General features: G+C 39.3%; 1 protein-coding gene across 4 annotated transcripts in view; it reads right to left on the bottom strand.

Annotated features, from left to right (window-relative positions):
• Positions 1 to 308: 308 nt before the first annotated feature.
• Positions 309 to 18725, bottom strand: part of GLCE (glucuronic acid epimerase) — a 117332-nt gene continuing 98915 nt past the window's right edge. For 3 of the 4 annotated variants that reach the window (XM_058737245.1, XM_058737247.1, XM_058737246.1), the window contains 3 exons: positions 13597 to 14193; positions 10135 to 10380; positions 309 to 4280 (listed from right to left, as the gene is read on the bottom strand). In XM_058737245.1, coding sequence (XP_058593228.1) covers positions 3256 to 4280; positions 10135 to 10380; positions 13597 to 14179 — 1854 coding nt within the window. In that variant the 5' untranslated portion in view covers positions 14180 to 14193 and the 3' untranslated portion in view covers positions 309 to 3255. The remainder of the gene's footprint in view (positions 4281 to 10134; positions 10381 to 13596; positions 14194 to 18725) is intronic. The other variant, XM_058737248.1, reaches the window with a different exon arrangement.

Consider the following 18725-nt stretch of genomic DNA (forward strand, 5'->3'; position numbering starts at 1 on the left):
CGGCACCGGGAACTGAAGCCCCCAGGGAGGCACTGTCTCCTCCACAACACCTTTCCTGACCAACCACAGAGTCTGGCAGTTTACTTTTCTGAAACTGTTCTGTGGACACTGTGTCCCCCTGTACAATAAACCTCCTAGGGGTAAAACCCACGGGACAGGCCCTTCCCCACTTTGTCTTAAAGGGCCCGATACACCTTTGATGAATATTTACTGCCTAGTTGTCACCGGTTGAACAGAAAATTCTCAGAAATCCACTTGCTGGGCTCAAAAAATCTTAAGATTAGAGAAGGAAGAAATCTCCAGAGATATTCCTTTTAAGATAAAAACTTTATTTTACAATTTTATAAAGCAGCTTTACATTAAGCACAAACAATCCATTTACTCTGTATAGAAACAAAATACCTTTCCATCTGCAAAAAATCCAGTTTTGCTGTATAGAAAACTAACATGTGCACATTGTGCTTAAATTGCCAAGTCTGTACAGCTTTACAAAGGACCGCCCTTCAGAAGGGCGTCCTGTAAACACTTTATTGCATATTTAACACATGGCATCTAACCCACATGGACAATGGAGGAGAAACAAGAAAAACAATTACAACAAGGATGAAAATAGCAGCTTTCAGTGAAAGTTTGCACACCGACAAAGAAAAGGCCTCTGCCACATCTGGAAAGTTGTGCTTGTGTGTCACTTCTGTATTTGCTCACAGACACTGGGTGGTTTTTGGATGAAGCCTTTATGTACAATAATCCTAAAGGGCCAAACTTGACCTTTATCTGGAAACTTTTGGCTGGTTTTACAACTGAAGTGGCAATAGATTTAATTTAACATCAGAGCTAACTCAAGATGAATGCAAAAAACAAAGACCCATTATCTTGAAACAAAGACAAATCAAAAGAAACAAAACAAAACTAAAATACCTTCCCCATTCTTCTAAGCTGAGAACAAGTAAACGTTTCACATGGTTTAAAACCCTAGAAAACGCTTCGGAACAAAAACGCAATCGATGGTCTTGGGCAGTGTTCCTCCACGTCTGCCCCGCAGATCACCTGCATGAGAATTATCCGAATGCTTGTCAAAAATGCAGATTCTCATGCTTCACGGGCAGATTTAGTGAGTGACCGGCATCTGAATTTCAGGAAGCTCCCAGGTGATGCTGAGGCACCCTGAAGTTTGAGAACCACCGGTATATGCTGGCGGGGCTGTCGCAGGTTCAACTCATCCTCTTAGAAAATTCTGGGATCACGAGAAAAATCAAGTTGCTGTTGCAACGTGGAAGGCAGTGTGAAACCAACAGCAATGAAACAGCAATGCCATTTCTAGATCAAAACGTCTTTCCTTTTTCAGTGGAAAAGGACAGCCACATCGTTAAGGCACTGGTATCTGTCACGGAAGCATACCATGCTGTTTTTGCTGATTCCCTTAGTCTGAAGTACCAGTATGCAAACACAAGGCAGAAGTCTGGACCGCTCTAGATGATAACAGAGCAGATGAAGTAAAAAGGGCTTCCAGATTGGAGAAAGTTTATTTTTTGAGCACTGAAATTAAAAAAAAAAAAAAAAGGGAGTCCAGGTATTTTTGTTGAGACATCTAATGTAGAACTACAAAAGTCAAATGCTAGGGGGAAACTGAATAACCCGCAGCTCTTCTGTTGTGGGCAAAATAGAGTTGTGGCCGCCTAACTTGGGAGTTGAAGCTTACTTTTCTGTAATATCGTCTTCAGTGTAGATCTATATTGTTTTCTCGGCTCCTGCTCCCTTTGCCACTAATATGTATACTTTGCCTTTATATTACACTCATACACATGTATACATTTTCTGACTTCTAAGTTGTGTTGGTAGGCTGAGTTCAATTTAAGATGCAGTATGTGGGCAAGTGCCCTCGTGGCTCTTGATGTGCATTTAATACAGGTCACAGACAAATTGCAATTGTGTTTGTCAGACTCAGTCTCCTGAAAGTGTGGGGTCTCGTATTTCAATCTGTGTAAGTTACAGTAGTGATTTGGTGTTCGTCACACACTAGAACAAAAACAGCAAAATCAACCTCGCTTGATATTGACAATGCCGGAAGCCCTCTAGCAGACACTGCCCAGGGTGTGAGGGCTGTGAACCTATATTTATGTGAGGTATGGTGGGATATAAAACCAAAAGAAACGTCTGGTTACACACATACAGCGAATGTGGTAGCATCTACCCAATAGCTGAAATAATTTAAAATTAAAATTGCAAAAGAAAAACACTGATGTGCAGAGTCAATGGTCTGGAAAGTTGACAACCAAGAATGACCTAAAAGAAGGGAAAAAACCTGCTATGGTTCCTGTGTATAATATCTGACAGAGTACGTTTCTTTACAGAGGGGAAAAAAACCCCTGAAAGGGCAGCGGGAGGGGACTAGCTCCTTAAAGAAAATTTCCAAAATGTCCCCCCAAAACAGATAAAACTCTCAGGTGTAGTCTGAAACGAAATACAGAATTCTAGACAGTGACAAAAAGAAACCATCACAGGGGGAGTGGGGAGGGACAGACTGATTATCAAATCTTTACTGATTGTAGATCGAGTTTCATAAAACAGAATAACATTTTTGTGATTTCTTGTGCAGTCAACAAGTTTCATTTTAGTTGTGCTTACATTATATAACTGTGAAGCCTGAACACTGGCTGTGTTTTTAATTTACATGTTTCAAGAAAACCATACATTCAAAATATTCTCCATATATAACAAAGTCAACAAACGCAACACGAAATTTGCCCAGAAATTAATCTATAGAAAAGAAACACCATTTTAAAAAGTTGCACACAGTCCACTATTCAGGCTGCGAGTACACACTTACTGTATTACAGCACATAATTTTTTAAAGTTTGCTTCCAACATAAACATAAATAGTCACATTTTAAGAGAGGCCCATACTAAGTTTTCAGGTAAGCACTAGACAGCTGGCCACTAACAGCCACTTACCAGTGTCTTTCCCAAACCCAGAGGGATGGGACTATCTGTGGAACCGCAGAAGGTGATAAGCAAGGCAAAGTTAAACATCTTTGTTCAGCCATCGACTAACACTTTTCTGCTCCAAGGGCCACCGAGGTTTCAAAACACCCAACCCACAGAATGCAATGATCTCCGACGACTGGTTTCATTTATCACTTTGATGTAATCCACAAAAACCTAGTATACCACCTTTCAAAATGTGCCTATGCTCCGCTGACGTAGAGCCCATAGCTGTGTATGACAGAGGCTGAAAGACGATTTTGGTTCTGAGCTCTAGTTGTGCTTTGCCCTGCTGCCTTTAAGGTAGCTCTTCCACCTCTTGACAAACTCTTTGAAGATTGGGGACTCATCGATGGTGCTGAGTAGCTGCAGCTGATTGATGTGGGTGGTGTGGTAGTCCCAGCGGGCCAGGTTGGGGGCAATGCCGAGCATGAAGTGGCGGAGGTCATAGATGGTTCCTGACCCGGTGTCATACAAGGGGAGCATGGCTTTAAGGGATTCCATACCACGCTCATACAAGGACCTCGCTTCTTTCCCGAGTTTTTCCCCTGCAGTTTCTTTTAAGTCATACAGCCCAATTAAAGAATACATAAAGCCATTTAAAACGAAAGAGCTAGGTGTGGTGGGATATTCTTCATACCAGTCGTGTTTATTCATAAACACAGCCCTGACTCCATGCTGTTCGGACAGAAACTTGTAAGGGGCTGTTGCCCTTAAAGCTGAACTGAGGAATAAATGGTCTTTTGTTAACAGATAGGCCCTGACTAAGGTAGAAATGGCCTGCCCTTGGGCCATGGCCGAGTACCACCCTGGCTCTAAAGACTTGAACCCCTCCCCTAACTTACGGGTCACCATAATTGGCCAGCCACCTTTCTCATCCTGGTTCCTTACCAGCCAATCGCTGGCAGCGAAGAATGCAGCCATGTGGGCTGTGGTAGAGATGGTAATGTTGTCAAGGAAGCCTTTCCCTTTTGCAATCAACCTAACCACCTTTTTGGGCATGATTTTGGTTGGCTTGACAGCTTTTGTGTTGGAAAGACCCACTCCTTTCCTGAGGTCAGTGACCAGGTCCCTTGTGACCGTGCTCCACGAAGTTCTAGGCCCAATGCCATAGTATATGTCTCTTTCTTTAAAAGCAATTAGCTGGGTATTTGAGACATAATGTACAGTGAAGAGCTGATTCTTTTCTGTGGTCTCTAGAACCACGGACACACTTCCATTTGTCAAGAACTTGAGGTCAAATGAAATAATAAAATCTTTTGTGTTCCCCAGGTGCAAGGATACACCTTCACTGGTTTCTGTAGGGGGAAAATATACCAACAGAGACTGGTTAGAATAAGAGCTCTTTGTATTAAAAATAAATCACAATTCCTCCTTGATAACCACTAACCATACAAAATTAGCATTTCGATATTTTGGTTAACCATATCATCATCATCATCATCATCATCATCATCATCATCATCATTTTACTGAAGTAACCAAAAACAAATGATACAATTGATGAGCCCATCCATGATGGCTCATGAGTTTCAGGCCTGTCTAGTTTAGCGGGCTAAGAGCAAATGATTAAGGTGTTGTTGATCAAACAGCCTTTTCTAGATCGAATGCTGGCTGGTCGATAATCAATGGCTGCCCTAATATACCCATTCTATAAAGAGAAAAAAATAGCCAAAATAGGCTTAGCACATAATATTGTGAGACGTTAGAAGAATGGCTGCATATGAATTGAAATTTTTTAATCTAATTAACATTTAGTATTTACTATGTTCTAAGTGCTTTACTAGTCGCTTTTTTTTTTAATGTTTTTATTTTATTTTTGAGAGAGAGAGACAGAGTGCAAGCAGGGGAGGGGCAGAGAGAGAGGGAGACACAGAATCGGAAGCAGGCTCCAGACTCCGAGCTGTCAGCACAGAGCCCCACGTGGGGCTTGAACCCACAGACCGTGAATTCATGACCTGAGCCCAAGTTGGACACTTAACCGACTGAGCCACCCAGGCACCCCAGTGCTTTACTAGTCTTAACTCACTTAATCTTTGTAACAAGAATAGTGCTATTATTACTCTTACTTTATGGTTGACAAACTGAGACACAGGAAAGTTAAGTAACTTGTCTGATGTACAAAATGTGAAACTCAGGTTGCCTAGTTTGGCTTCACAATACACATTTTTCTTTTTTAAAGTTTATTTTTAAGTAATCTCTAGGCCCAACATGGGGCTCAAAGTCACGACCCAGAGATCAAGAGTTGCACACTTCTGCCAACCGAACCAGTCAGGCTTCCCTTTACAATATACACTCTTAACTGCTGCTAACTGATGCTGAAAACGATAGGTTTGCTTCCAGGTATCTGCTGGAGTTGTGAATAAAATTTCTGAAAATTAAGCGATGGGTTCATGTAGCCCACAAAAAGGGAGGGAAACTGGGGGAGGTCGAGGGGGAAGCATAGAATTAAAACCCCACCAAACCTTGTTTGAACTGTTATTCTACCACCTACTAGCTTTGAGATGTTCAAGACGATATAACTCTTTGAACCTCAGTTTCTTCGCATGTTAAATAATACTTTGCAAGGTAACTGTGAGGACTTAAAAAAAAAAAAAAAAGATAGTGGCTTGGAACAAAGTAAAAATTGATAGTGATTATGATTATTATTACTCTGAAGCCACTGGCCTTCGGAGGCTGATAAAACAGTAACAGCTGTTTTATCTGGCAAATCATCAAATAAGAGATTTCTCTTGCGTATCTACAGTACAATGACAGCTGACTCCCAAAAAGTTGCCTTTCTGAATATGGCTGGTCTAGATCTACCAAGAAAAGAAACAGAGCATATTAAAGAGCAGCAGCAACACGACCACCACCACCAGCAAAAATATACGTACTGCATATTTTATATATGAATTTACACTCCCACGTGTTATCTCACAGGATCTTTATAATAATCTGAGGCCGGTAGAGCAGGAATTACTACTTCCATTTCAGGAACAAAGATATGGAGGCTTTGCAAGGTTAAAAGGTTTGCTCAGAGCCAAATGCCAATTCGTGGTAGAGCAGGGACCAGAAACCAGGATTCCTGGACCCAAGATCAAAGACTATGAAAAAGAAATGGTATTGGAAATGGCATCCTCATGAGCATAATCGCTGGAAGAGTTGTTCCTCTCAAAATAGCTACAGAATCAGATCTGCTTTGAGGAGTCCTTTGAAGAAATCTTCCGTATATCACCAGGGGCAAAGATGAAGCGTGGACTGATGATGGTGTACACAAGAGTAATTAGCCTGGAGAGCCCTAGCATGTGGAGCTGGCTGTCAAACTCTCCCAACACTGGACTCTACCAGTGTGGACATAATTGGTCCGGGGCTCTTAATTATTTCATTTGATGGAACAGACAATCATGGAAATTGTATAAGGAATGAGAACATCTTGATAGACTTACATGTCAAATGATGCTTTGAGTGACTTTTTTTTTTTTAACTTTATTTTTTACTTTGTAAAATGTACATCCAAATTAGTTAGCATATAGTGCAACAATGATTTCAGGAGTAGATTCCTTAGTGCCCTTACCCATTTAGCCCATCCCCCCTCCCACAACCCCTCCAGCAACCCTCAGTTTGTTCTCCATATTTATGAGTCTCTTCTGTTTTGTCCCCCTCCCAGTTTTTATATTATTTTTGTTTCCCTTCCTTTATGTTCATCTGTTTTGTCTCTTAAAGTCTTGAGTGACTTTTTAAAAAGGGATTTCAGAAGCATATTTCTAATAAAGATCCATTTTATCTGGAAAAATGTCAACATGCAATCTCTCTCTTTACTAGTTGTTTTCCTACATCTACGGTAAAATGGAATCTGATGCTCAATACAACATTCCCAAAACACTGCAGGATTCTAAATTGACTGACAAATCACTCAAGTTTAAATTATATTCAGCAGAGAAGACTGTCTTGAGTGCTTATTTTTTCATTCTTAGGGTAATGCCTCATTAATAAGACAATATTATTAAGTATGACCAATTCATTCTCATGAAACTGAATAACAGTGATCCATCTTTAGAAGTCCAAATGGGGGGCTCCTGGGGGGCTCAGCTGGTTAAGTGACTGACTTTGGCTTGGGTCATGATCTCACGATTTGTGGGTTTAAGCCCTGCATCGGATTCTGTGCTGCCGGCTCAGAGCCTGGAGCCTGTTTCTGATTGTATCTCCTTCTCTCTCTGCCCCTCCCCCACTTGCACTCTCTTTCTTAACAATAAAAATTTTTAAAATTTAAAAAGTCCAAAATGGGAGGAAGCTGAAGAATTATCTATTTTCCTCCCAGAATTCCCTTCTTTCACTTTATCAATATAAATCTAATGAAATGATATGGCCAAAATTACCTGATGTTTCACTATAACAGATTAGTTGATGTCATGGGATATAACCTTTAAAAAAAAAAACTATTTTCCTAAAACACTATCACCACCAGAGGGAGCTACTGAGCCACACAGAAGAAGAGAAGAAGTCCCAATTCCCAACATAAATCAATCAAACAAAAAATGGTAGTCTTTACAACAATCTTCCAAGTCTTTTAATTCCCAATTTATAGATATACAGAGTGGTTACATAACCTGTCAACACCACTCGGAAGGATCCAAATGGTAGCAAAAGGGATGTGAGTGTGGTTGTGGCAACCACTCTGGAAATACAGCAGGCGAGGTCTGAGCTCTACTGAAGGTATTCTGTACCTAGAGATGCCTACTTTCAATCTATTAGTAGAAAGTTCTGGGTTTCCCATTTGTTGAAATCCATACTCATTCTCTCTCTGAGCAGTTAAGCCTAGGAGTTACTAGAAGTGTTTATTCTTGGTGTATATGTCCTTTAGGCCAAAAAAGGATGATAAACACTTAAGAACAGTCTTTAAATCAATGTTTTCACATACAACACAAACCATCATCATTCATTCATTTTAATCCACATACTAATAAGCTCAGTGAGAAGAGGCCCTCCCTACTCAGAACCTTGAGGAACAGTGAGAGATAAGGGCCAGGCAGAACTGGAGAAGCTCACAAGAAGTCTGAGAAAGAATGGCTGCACAGAGAGAGGGGAGAAAGTGAGGTCATGCAAATGAAGTGAAGAAAGTACATCAGGAAAGGGAAAGCTAATTTAATTTAATGGAGTATGACAGGTATAGTTTCAGTTCATTCAATTTTAAAATTAGGAAGAGGAACTCAAACATTACTCAACAAACAAAACAATAAAATATGATGTAGACCCATGTTCTGGTTCTTTCTTCTAGAGGATTTTAATTTTATTTCCTTTCAAGGAAAAAAATTAAAGGCCCCAAAAGAAAAACTAAAAGGCCAACAGCATTCAGCCCCTGGTCCTCTGAGACTCACCTCATTGAGGCCAATGTTTCTATACACAAGTTCCAAATTCTTCTCAACAGGGATTCTCTGAATTTATCCCCCAGGAGGTCTATACCCTCTGAAAAGCCTCATCTCCCCATCCTGCGACAGTCTCACTGCTTTGATTTCCTTCTCCTGCGCTGAGCAACAACTTCCATGTAACCCAACTCACTTGCCCTCATAACCTAGATCAAATACACCTCCACGCATGCCCAAGATAGCAAAACAAGGGCCCCATTCCCAGTTAGCACACTCCACCAACAAGGAGTTCCAACTGTGAGTAGCTTGTGTGCCACTGACAGAGTGTCCCAGAGTTCTCTCCCCCCATATACTGAAAACCACCTTAGGAAGCAGTTCTATCTCTAGCTACGGGCTACAGAATGAAGAGCTGACGTGAGGGTCCCTCACACAGTATGAGGAGACTTATCTTTTGTATCACCCAGGGCATCCAGAGTGAGCAATGAAATCTACTGCTCTAAATAGAATAGAGTTCAAAAGACCACTCTAGACAACTTCTCAACATTTGAGATCAAGATGAGAGCTGTTTCTCACCCTAATCCAGACAACATTACTAATTAGTGCAAAAGTAAGCTCCTTGGGTACATACAAAAACAACTGTCCTTTTGCTTAGTCTAATCATTTCCTGCTACAATAACCTCTTTGGTATCACAAGCTAAATACTCTTGAACATCTCCATGTACTTTCTCACCAGTCAAGCCTGTGGTTTTACAATAAGCAGAGATGCTCTGTGTACTGGAATATCACAGAATACCATAGGAGAAAAGAAGTTCTAGTCACAATAAAAACTAAAGGTCATTCATTATTTGCACTGCATTAAGCACTCATAAATCCATTACTTAAGGTCATCTAGAATGAGTAGATTTGTATTGTGGCTTTCAAGGTCTGTGAATTACACAGTCATCAATAAAGGACAAGGAGAGAATACAGAAGAGGTCTTATAACCTTTTCTCTCATTTTATTTACCGACTGCAAGGTTGGTGGGAGGGGGGAATCAGTTCTGTTCTTGACAACATTTCCCCCATAGAGAATTAAGCCTGAGGTGCTAACTGAAATTATTTCATTGTCTTTTTAAGTAATCGACTCATTAATTCTCATGGATATTGATTAGAGGAGAAAAATACATTACATCCTAATTAATGAGACTGTCTTACTAAAAGGGGAAATGTTGCATAAAGTTAATTTGATTTTATAAATGCTTTTATTAATGAAATGGTTTTATATGAAGTTTGAGACAATCTAGTACATTAACAAAACTCAATACGAGAAGCAGGCCTGGTTGCTAATGCTATAATATTTTGAAAAAAAACAAAAAAAACAAACAAACAAAAAACCATGCTGGTAAAAACCAGACAAAGGAAAGGATGGCTCTCTATAAAGAAAAATTTCTACTTTAATGCAAAACAGTTTAAAAGTTAAAGAATAAATGCTGCACTGAAATACTAAAATAAACCAATGAGGGTCATTCCTATGGGACATAGATCCCTGGAAGGAGACACATACCATGTAGTAACCTGGATCTTAATATTCAATCTATGGCTTGGTTTTCCATGCAGTTTTTTGTTTTTTGTTTTTTTTAATAACCTTGAATTTTTAGCTGTTCTTTTTCTAGGGATTTCACTTGGGTGACACCATGTTTCTTTATATAGATACAATATAAAGGGTCTGCTAATGTGCTTTTTAAAACCATAAAAGCAATTTTAAAGGAGTTATCAGGTACCATAAATCAACATAAAATTAGCAGACACATATAATCATCACCACTTACCTGGAGTAATGAACTGCTTAACATTGGTGAATCTAGACTTATCAGCCACACTAGCCATAAAGCAGCCCTTTGGCACGGTCCAGTCATTCGGCTTGCTGTTTCTGTCTCTGTCTTCTGCTGTTTCATATACCTCTACATGAGGGGGTTTCTCAGTTAGATTCTTGCTGTAATGACTCAACCCATATTGTGCAATCTGGATTGGGTAGAAATAGCCTTGAGGTCCCCATTGTGTAGATAAAGGTACACCTACAAAACAGAGAGACTAAATAAATAACCGCATCTGGACATTCCCAAGCGTATTCTGAACAACGCTCTCCACTGCTTTACCTCTGGGGCACGTTACCGGGTTATCGGCAGCTTTAATGCTTTGGTATTACGCTACTTTCATAATGCTTAAAAAACTAGTTAATGAGGCAATCAGACATGAAAAACAAAATTGAGGCTTATTCACTCTTGTTCAGTATTTGACAGACAGCAATGCAGTGTGGTAGAAAACCCTTTAAGAACTGATGTTTTACAGAGCTACAGACGTCCCGTTTTCAAAACCCCGTTTCATACATTCGTATTTTGTACAATTTCAATACATGTAGATAATGTTACCACAGGTTTATCCTAAAATATTAACTCTGAAATTTTCTTACATGTTTGTACTTCACATTCAAGTTAGTAACCTACTCCTCTCTCTCTCCAATGTTAAGATGTGGTCTAACTATATCAGCTGATGGCTGAAGTATTTGCTTAAGGAGCCGGGTATGACCAGGCAACTTCAAGTATAAACGCAGTTTGCAATTCTTCTTCATATCCGGCATGTCAAAATGTGACTCTTGAGAATGAGGCGTGTTTTTTAAATGAGTTGAAGTTGTATATCTAACTAGAGATTTCTGACATAATTCATTAATGGATGATGATCTCTTGTAAAGTTCTAAGCAAAACTTTGAAATGTTTCTTAGTGTTTATTTTAGTAATTCTACATGGGGAATACAATAATGCCACATTGCACAGAATATTGTATTGCTGCCTCATGGTCTATGTGTTTAGAAATAAACTCCTTTCTGTAGTTCTAAAATAATTTGATCGACATCAGACGGACATAGCAGAAACCAAGAACCTACAAAACTGTATGTGTGATGTAGTTTCAAAACAGTTTAAGGAATTAGGAGCTATAAGGGCTAAGAAACCTCGGCTACAGATATGCTTTTAATATAAAGACTGCATCATGAATTGGTGGGGACAAAAGATTATTCAATACATGTGAGGGGAAGAGTCTGAAATTATACCCTGACTTTGTACCATTTACCAAAATATAAATCAATTAAGCTGGCCTAAAAAGCTTAATGTAAAAAACCAAAACCCTAATAAAACTATTAAGAGAAAATACAGATGAACAGCTGACCACAATGTGGCCATGACTTTCTAACCATAAAAGTAAAAAAAAAAAAGTCTGTAAGTTTAGTAAATGAAACTAAAAACTTCCAAAACTAACAAATCGTAAGTAAAATGAAAGATAACCAAATTGAAGAGAATATCTTTAATAAGTGTAACAAAGTATTATTAACCTTACTATATATATAAAAGTTCACATAAATATTTTAAAAGCCCACTTAATTACATTAGAGAAAGAGGGAAACAACATGAAGATCATTTTATAATGATTGAAAGCATATGAAAAAGATATCTGACCTCACTAATTGTTATAGAAAGCAAATCATGAGATCCTTTGTAAACAACAGATTAAAAAAAGAAAAACCAATGTTCCTTGGGGCCCCTGGGTGGCTCAGTCAGTTAAGCATCTGACTTTGGCTCGGGTCATGATCTCACGGTTCGTGAATTCGAGCCCCACGCTGGGCTCTGTGCTGACGGCTCAGAGCCTAGAGCCTGCTTCAGATTCTCTCTCTCTCTCTGCCCCTCCCCCACTCACACTGTCTCTCTCTCTCTCTCTCTCTCTCGCAAATAAATAAACATTAAGAAATTAAACAAACAAAAAAACAATAAAAACAAAAAACAATGTTCCACGATGTCAAGAGCTGGGTGACAAGTGTGCCCTCACACTCTGCTACTGGAAACATGAGTAGTTCAACCTTTTCTGGAAAAAGCAGTGTAACTAAATAGATCAACTTCTATCATTTGAGTGACAGTTTATTTCCTAGGAAACTACTCTTAGAATATAATTAAAACAGCAAATGATTAACTATAAATATCTATACCATTATGTATAAAAGCAAAAAAAACTGGAAGTGACCTAAGTGGCCAACTAAGGAGAAAGGCTGAACACATTACACATATCATGGCATATTCTCACTATATGAGAGTAGTTGTTAAAATATTCGGTAAATATTTAATAACAAGGGGGAATAATCAATATATTTTAGATGAAAAAAGGAGAATATAAAATTGACTACACAGTATGATCTCAATTTATTTAAAAAAACAACAAAAAGATCGGGAAAACACATCAAAATATTAACACCAGTTATGGGTGCTTTTTACTTTTTCTTTAGCATCCAAACATCTATTACTTTTATACATTTTACATAATTTACATGAAAGGGTTTGACGATGGGTATCTCTGAAATCTCTAAGAAAACATTACCACCCTGGACACCGTATGGTTAAGTATCATTACAACTATGTTAAAACATAGACCTAGGTACAAAGACCTCCAGAGAATATACAAAATGGTAATAATTATCTTGAAGTGGTATGAATATAAGTGAATTTGGCCCTTCCCTCTTCTGAACATTAGGTAAAGATATTATAAAAAACTTAAAATATTGTATTAAAATCACTTTTTAATAGAATGAAGAAAATAAAATAAAATAAAATAAAACTAAGCAAAGCAATCTGAAAACACACTAAGTTCTTTCCTCGGGTTAAATGATGTATTTTAAAGTCAAATTCAATTTGGCTTTCAGATCCATCTTAGGTTTGACATACAAATTCCAAAATGTACTAATGACACTCATAACGAGCTCCTACTGCTTCAGGTTTTAAAGACAATATGCAATAGACTATAGGAGTGTAGCGTAAACGTTCAGAGAAAATGGCGTCTTGTTCTGAGGACTTTAAACCTCCATCCAGAGATGACACCTGGCTAATCTGGTAGTAAGACTGCATTGGTACACAGGTCTATTGGTCTCCTCTCGTAGGGCACTAACTGCATATTTTAATGCAAAATTTTTGGAGATGCTGTGCCCTTACTTTAGAGGTGATAATTTTAGATTCTGAGGCGGGTTCGTGGAATAATCCTATTTGATCAGGTATCATCTTGCAGCCCCCATATCACATCATCTAGAATGATGCCTCAGGTTTAGACTTAACCCGGTCCTCCTTGCGAAGTCAGAGTGATGAATGGTCTCCTGACAGTAAGCTATGTATGTACTTGCTATATCATCAACACCTACAATTTCTTATTCCTCAACACAATCAAGATAGAAAAAGGCAGTGGAGCAGACAGATACCAACCTTCAACCCCACTTATGCACTTGACTCTGTCTCGGACTTCCACATTGTAGCCTTCAAAGGACATAAACACGCCATCAGGGTGATAAGGGGCTCTCTGTGCATAGACTTTGGAATAGCTATGAGAGAATTCAAACCGATCGTAGCCATCATACTGAACCACCTTTCCATATACGTCAAAATATTTCTCTACCCAAGTGAATGGAAGAAAGACTTCATTCCCCTCTCTTCTCCCTTTAATTGTGTGTTCATCATTTATGAGACAGTCAATTTCTTCGTATTTGAGCCCTAACACCTTGCTTCCCCCATTGCTGTTGAAGCTCCCAACAACAGGGGGTGCTTTCTGCTGTTCCTGAGGGAATGCCTCCTCAGACTGCTTGGCCATGTGGTTCACATAGTTGTTACTCTCAGATGCTGCTGCTCTTTTTTCTAATCCATCCACTCTGAAGCCACTACTCAAGTGCCGTGGAAACTGGATCGCTTTATCGCTGGAACATTTATTCCACAAAAGTACCGTGACCAAAGTGAAGAGTGTGCAGATGATAATCAAAGTCTTATAGTTGACCCGAGCTGCCAAGCAACGCATATTTCAGACCATACCTATGGAGGCAAGAAGAAAAATTCATGCAAAGCTGTACTGCAGACATTTCATAGGATAAGGTTTTCCTTAGTTTTTTATATTGAACCACATTAGGGCAATTTTATTCACTGCAGTAATCTGATCAGATTTAAAATGACTAACTCAAACTTCTCAGCAGAGACAAAGAAAAGGCAAGAGGAGCTTCCCCCTCTTAAAATACTTAGCACGATCCTCTAAAGTAGAGATTCTCAAACTTTCTGTTTGTGGCTCTCTTGGTATCTTACTAATTGTTTCAAAGTCCCTAGGCCAAAAGAAATACCTGACAGTTCCATTTATTAAGTCCTTGGGCCCAAATAGCTTAATACATTATTTTTGTCTGAACAAGTTAGTAGCTGTCGGAAAAAACACAGCGGCTTTTGTAAAGGTAAAAACACTGATATCCATGCTGCCAAACCCAACAGTGAATTTTCGGTGCCCCTCCTACTTGCTCTCTCGGCAGCGTGAATAGTCAATGACTCTTTCCTACTGGAAACACTTTCTTCTCGTGGCTTCCAGGGCACCATCCTCTCATGGATTTCCTTGTACACCACTGGCTGCTCCTCCTCAGTCATCTCTGACCATTCTTTCTCATCTCCCTGAACCGTAAGTGTTAGCGTGCCTTAGGGTCTCAGGCCTCATACCTCTTCTTGACCTCTCTTCACTCCTAGGCGATCTCACCCAATCCCATGGCTTGAAATACACTTTATATGCTAACTACTTTCACAATTTCCTCTCTAAGCCAGAACTTTCTCCAGAACTGCAGGCACATACATCTCAGTACCAATCCAAGTAGCTGACATCTTTACTTGGAGACCAAATGAACTTTTGAAACACCCCGAACTTAACTCCTCCTCTTTCCCCCCATCTGTTTCTCTTTTCCTATTGCTCAGGCCAGAAACCTCTACTCCTTTCTTGCTCACCCCATATCCAATCAGTCAGGAAATGCTGTTGGCTCTACCTTCAAATTATACCCAGAATCTGACCTCTTTTCACCAACTCCACCATTACCACCACATCAGAGCCACTGCCGTCTTTCACTTAGAATACTACAATGATGTCCAAACTGGTCTCTTCTTATTTCTATCCTTGCTCTACTATTCTACCCCAAGTCTGTTCTCAACATAGCCATTAGAATGATGCTTTTTTTTTTTTTTTCCAGTTTATTTATTTTGAGAGATACAGAGATAAAGTGAGTAGGGGAGGGGCAGAGACAGAGAGAATCCCAAGCAGGCTCTGCACTGACAGTGCAGAGCCCGATGTAGGGCTTGGAACTCACAAACCACAAGATCATGACCTGACCGAAGTCAATAGTCGGATGCTTAACTGGCTGAGCCGCCCAGGTGCCCCAGAATGATGCTTTTAAATGTAAGCCAGATCATGTCACTCTAGTCACAATGGGAAAGGAATCTGATGCTGTTGCCATATAATACACTAGCCAGTTGTGACTGCAATTAAATAGTCCCGAATTACCTGTTGCTGAGGTCACTGGGAACTATGGAAAATTATGGGATTAGTCTCCTTAGTGTTTGCTACAGTAGCTCTATAATTCATTTTATGGTGTAAATCCACAACTACTTATTTTACTGTTGGAAATTATTCATCCCCTTTTTTCTTTCCACAAACCCTTTTGGGAGCGATGAGATTTTTTTATGTTGTTATTATTATTTTTTTAATGTTTATTCATTTTTGAAAGACAGAGAGAGACAGAGCACAAGCAGGGGTGGGGCAAAGAGAGAGGGGGACACAGAATCAGAAGCAGGCTTCAGGCTCTGAGCTGTCAGCACAGAGCCTGATGTGGGGTTTGAACCCATGAACCGTGAGATCATGACCTGAGCTGAAGTCGGATTCTTAACCCGACTGAGCCACCCAGGTGCCCCACAATGAGATTTAAAAAAAAAAAAAAAACCCAAAATGAAAATGTTTAATGAGAAATTACACAATAATTTTTTATTTTTTAAAGAAAGGTGATGGTGAGGGGCACCTGGGTGGCTCAGTGAGTTAAGCATCTGACTTTAATTCAGGTCATGATCTTAATGGTTTGTGGGTCTGAACCCCTGCATCTGGCTCTCTGCTGTCAGCACGGAGCCTGCTTCAGATCCTCTGTCCCCCCGCTCTCTCTGTTCCTCCCCAGTTTATGCTGTCTCTCTCAAAAATAAATAAATTTTTAAAAAAAGAAAGCTGATGGTGAATGTGTAATTCTCTATCTATCTATCTATCTACAGCTTGAATTCATGACCCCAAGATCAAGAGTCACATGCTCTACCAACTGTGCCAGCCAGGCACCCTCACTCATTTAATTCCAAAAGAAGGTGCCTTTGAGTTCTTATATGTCTAAAATCAACTTCAGTCTGCTCTCTCCTTTGATTTATAGTTTGGCAAGATATAGAATCCCTGGTTACACATTATTTTCTTTTGAAAAGTTGTAGGCAATGTTTTATTGTCTTAAAGCATTAAGAACTACTGATGAGAGGGGCGCCTGAGTGGCCCAGTTGGCTGGGTGTCCAACTCTTGGTTTAGGCTCAGGCTCACGATCTCGCAGTTTGGGAGATTGGGCCCTGCGTCGGACTCTGCGCTGGGAGCGCGGAGCCTGCGTGGGATTCTCTCTCTCCCTCTCTGTCTGCCCCGCCCTTGCTCACTCTCTCTCAAAATAAAGAAATAAACTTAAAAAAAATTTTTTTTAAAGAATTACTGATGAGAGGTTTGATTTCAGTTTGATACTTGTCACTTTGTACATGAATTTCCTCTGGATCTTTTATCTTTAGAATTCTGCAGCTTCCCAAGAATGTATTGCATTATGATATTTGACTCACTATTTCAGCATTTGTTGTGCCCTTTCCATCTGAAAACGTGTGTTCTCCAATTTTTGTTTAATGCGTGAAGTTCTCTTCCTACAGCCCTGAGTATATTAGAGTTCCTTTCTGGTTAAGTTCTCGCTGATTAGCTCTATTTTCTCCGGTAGCAATTTTTCTGGTTATTTTAGTCTTTCACGCCATCAGTTTTCCTCACATGCCTGGTGATCTTTGGTTACTCATTCGCATTTACATCTGAATGATTCATTTTAGCCAACAGATTTCCTCTATCATTGTGAAGATGGTTTGATTTCTGGTCGGACTGCTCTCCTGAGGAGGGCTCTGTGTGGGGTAGGTACAGGCTGACTGGCAGTGTTCCTTTAGGATGCATGGGTGGGGACCAGCAGACCTGCTAAATACCAGAATAAAGATGGCTTTTTTCCCTTTTGTTCTGGAGATATAACTTGTACTTTAAAAGCCTTAGCTTTTCCCAATTTCTCTAAACAAAATCTGTTTGGATGTTTTGCCTGGGGTTTGTGCCTGCTATCAATAGTCTAAGTGCAGGGAGGAGAGCGGTAAGGAGAAATGAGAGCCTTCTAGTACTTGAGCAGAGACCCAGAAATCTGTTCAATTACCACTCTTTGGTAGCCTTCCTATTTATTGTTATTGGTTTCTTCATTTCTTATTTCTATACATTTTATTTCAGTAGGGCATCAGGAGGGAAAGTAGGCAAAGACAGGGTTTTGGTCCATCTTGGAAATCATACACAGATTTAAGAGCCAGAATCCAATAACACTTTATCATCCACATTATTACTATTCGAAAATGTACTGAATGCTAAAAAACCAAAGCGTGGTACAAGCGAACCTTTAGAAGTCATATATTTACAAAGGATTTCCTTGTATTATAGTACCAGCAAACCAAGACACTAAATGGCGTTTATTTTTAAAAAGAAGTCCTTTGTTAAAAACACTTACGTGTCAACATTTCAATCATCTGTCAGCTCTACCTAACATTTAGACCAATTAAAATAGAAATATACAGATTTTATCCCATCTTTGAGAAGTGCCCCTTCCTTCACGACTCAAATGAGAGTAAACCCGCCTATGGAAGTAAGCTACCATTATAATGAGATGCATCATGGGAAAATATGGAAAAAATAAAAATAAAAAACTTTCAATAATCTTTATGCACGGATTTTGTTATCTGATCCCATTCTTTAACAAAAGCAGTGAGGGCTTCTTAGAGAAACGGATGATTCCAGGTGTAGGTCCTTGTCATGCCAGAAAATAAAGAAAACTTAAAAGTATCAATGGGTTCATAATCCAGGGGATCAAAAAAAAAAGCAGTAGGAGAAAGATAAAATGAGATTAGAAACACCTATAATGTTGAAACTGAAAGATATGTTGAAGGTTCACTACATTATTCTCTATACTTTCGTTTGTTTGAACACTTCTGTTAAAGAAAAAGAATAGTATCATAGCAAAAAATACAAGACAAGAATCACCCTGAAAGGTCCCTTTCCCCATTAGTCAAAGTTGTGAGAATTATGACTGATCATAACTGAAACACACTGAAACCAGAAAAATCTGAGCCTACAATGATACTCAAAAAGGAGAAAGCCAGAAAAAAACACTAATGTCATCTTCTGACTGGGCTGGTGAAAACTGGTAACTAAATGAAAGAATTTATTTATCTATCTGGCCTTGTAAGAGAAGAAGTCA

The sequence above is a fragment of the Neofelis nebulosa genome, chromosome 7 (genome assembly GCF_028018385.1).
Source record: "Neofelis nebulosa isolate mNeoNeb1 chromosome 7, mNeoNeb1.pri, whole genome shotgun sequence".
NCBI classification, from domain to species: Eukaryota; Metazoa; Chordata; class Mammalia; order Carnivora; family Felidae; genus Neofelis; species Neofelis nebulosa.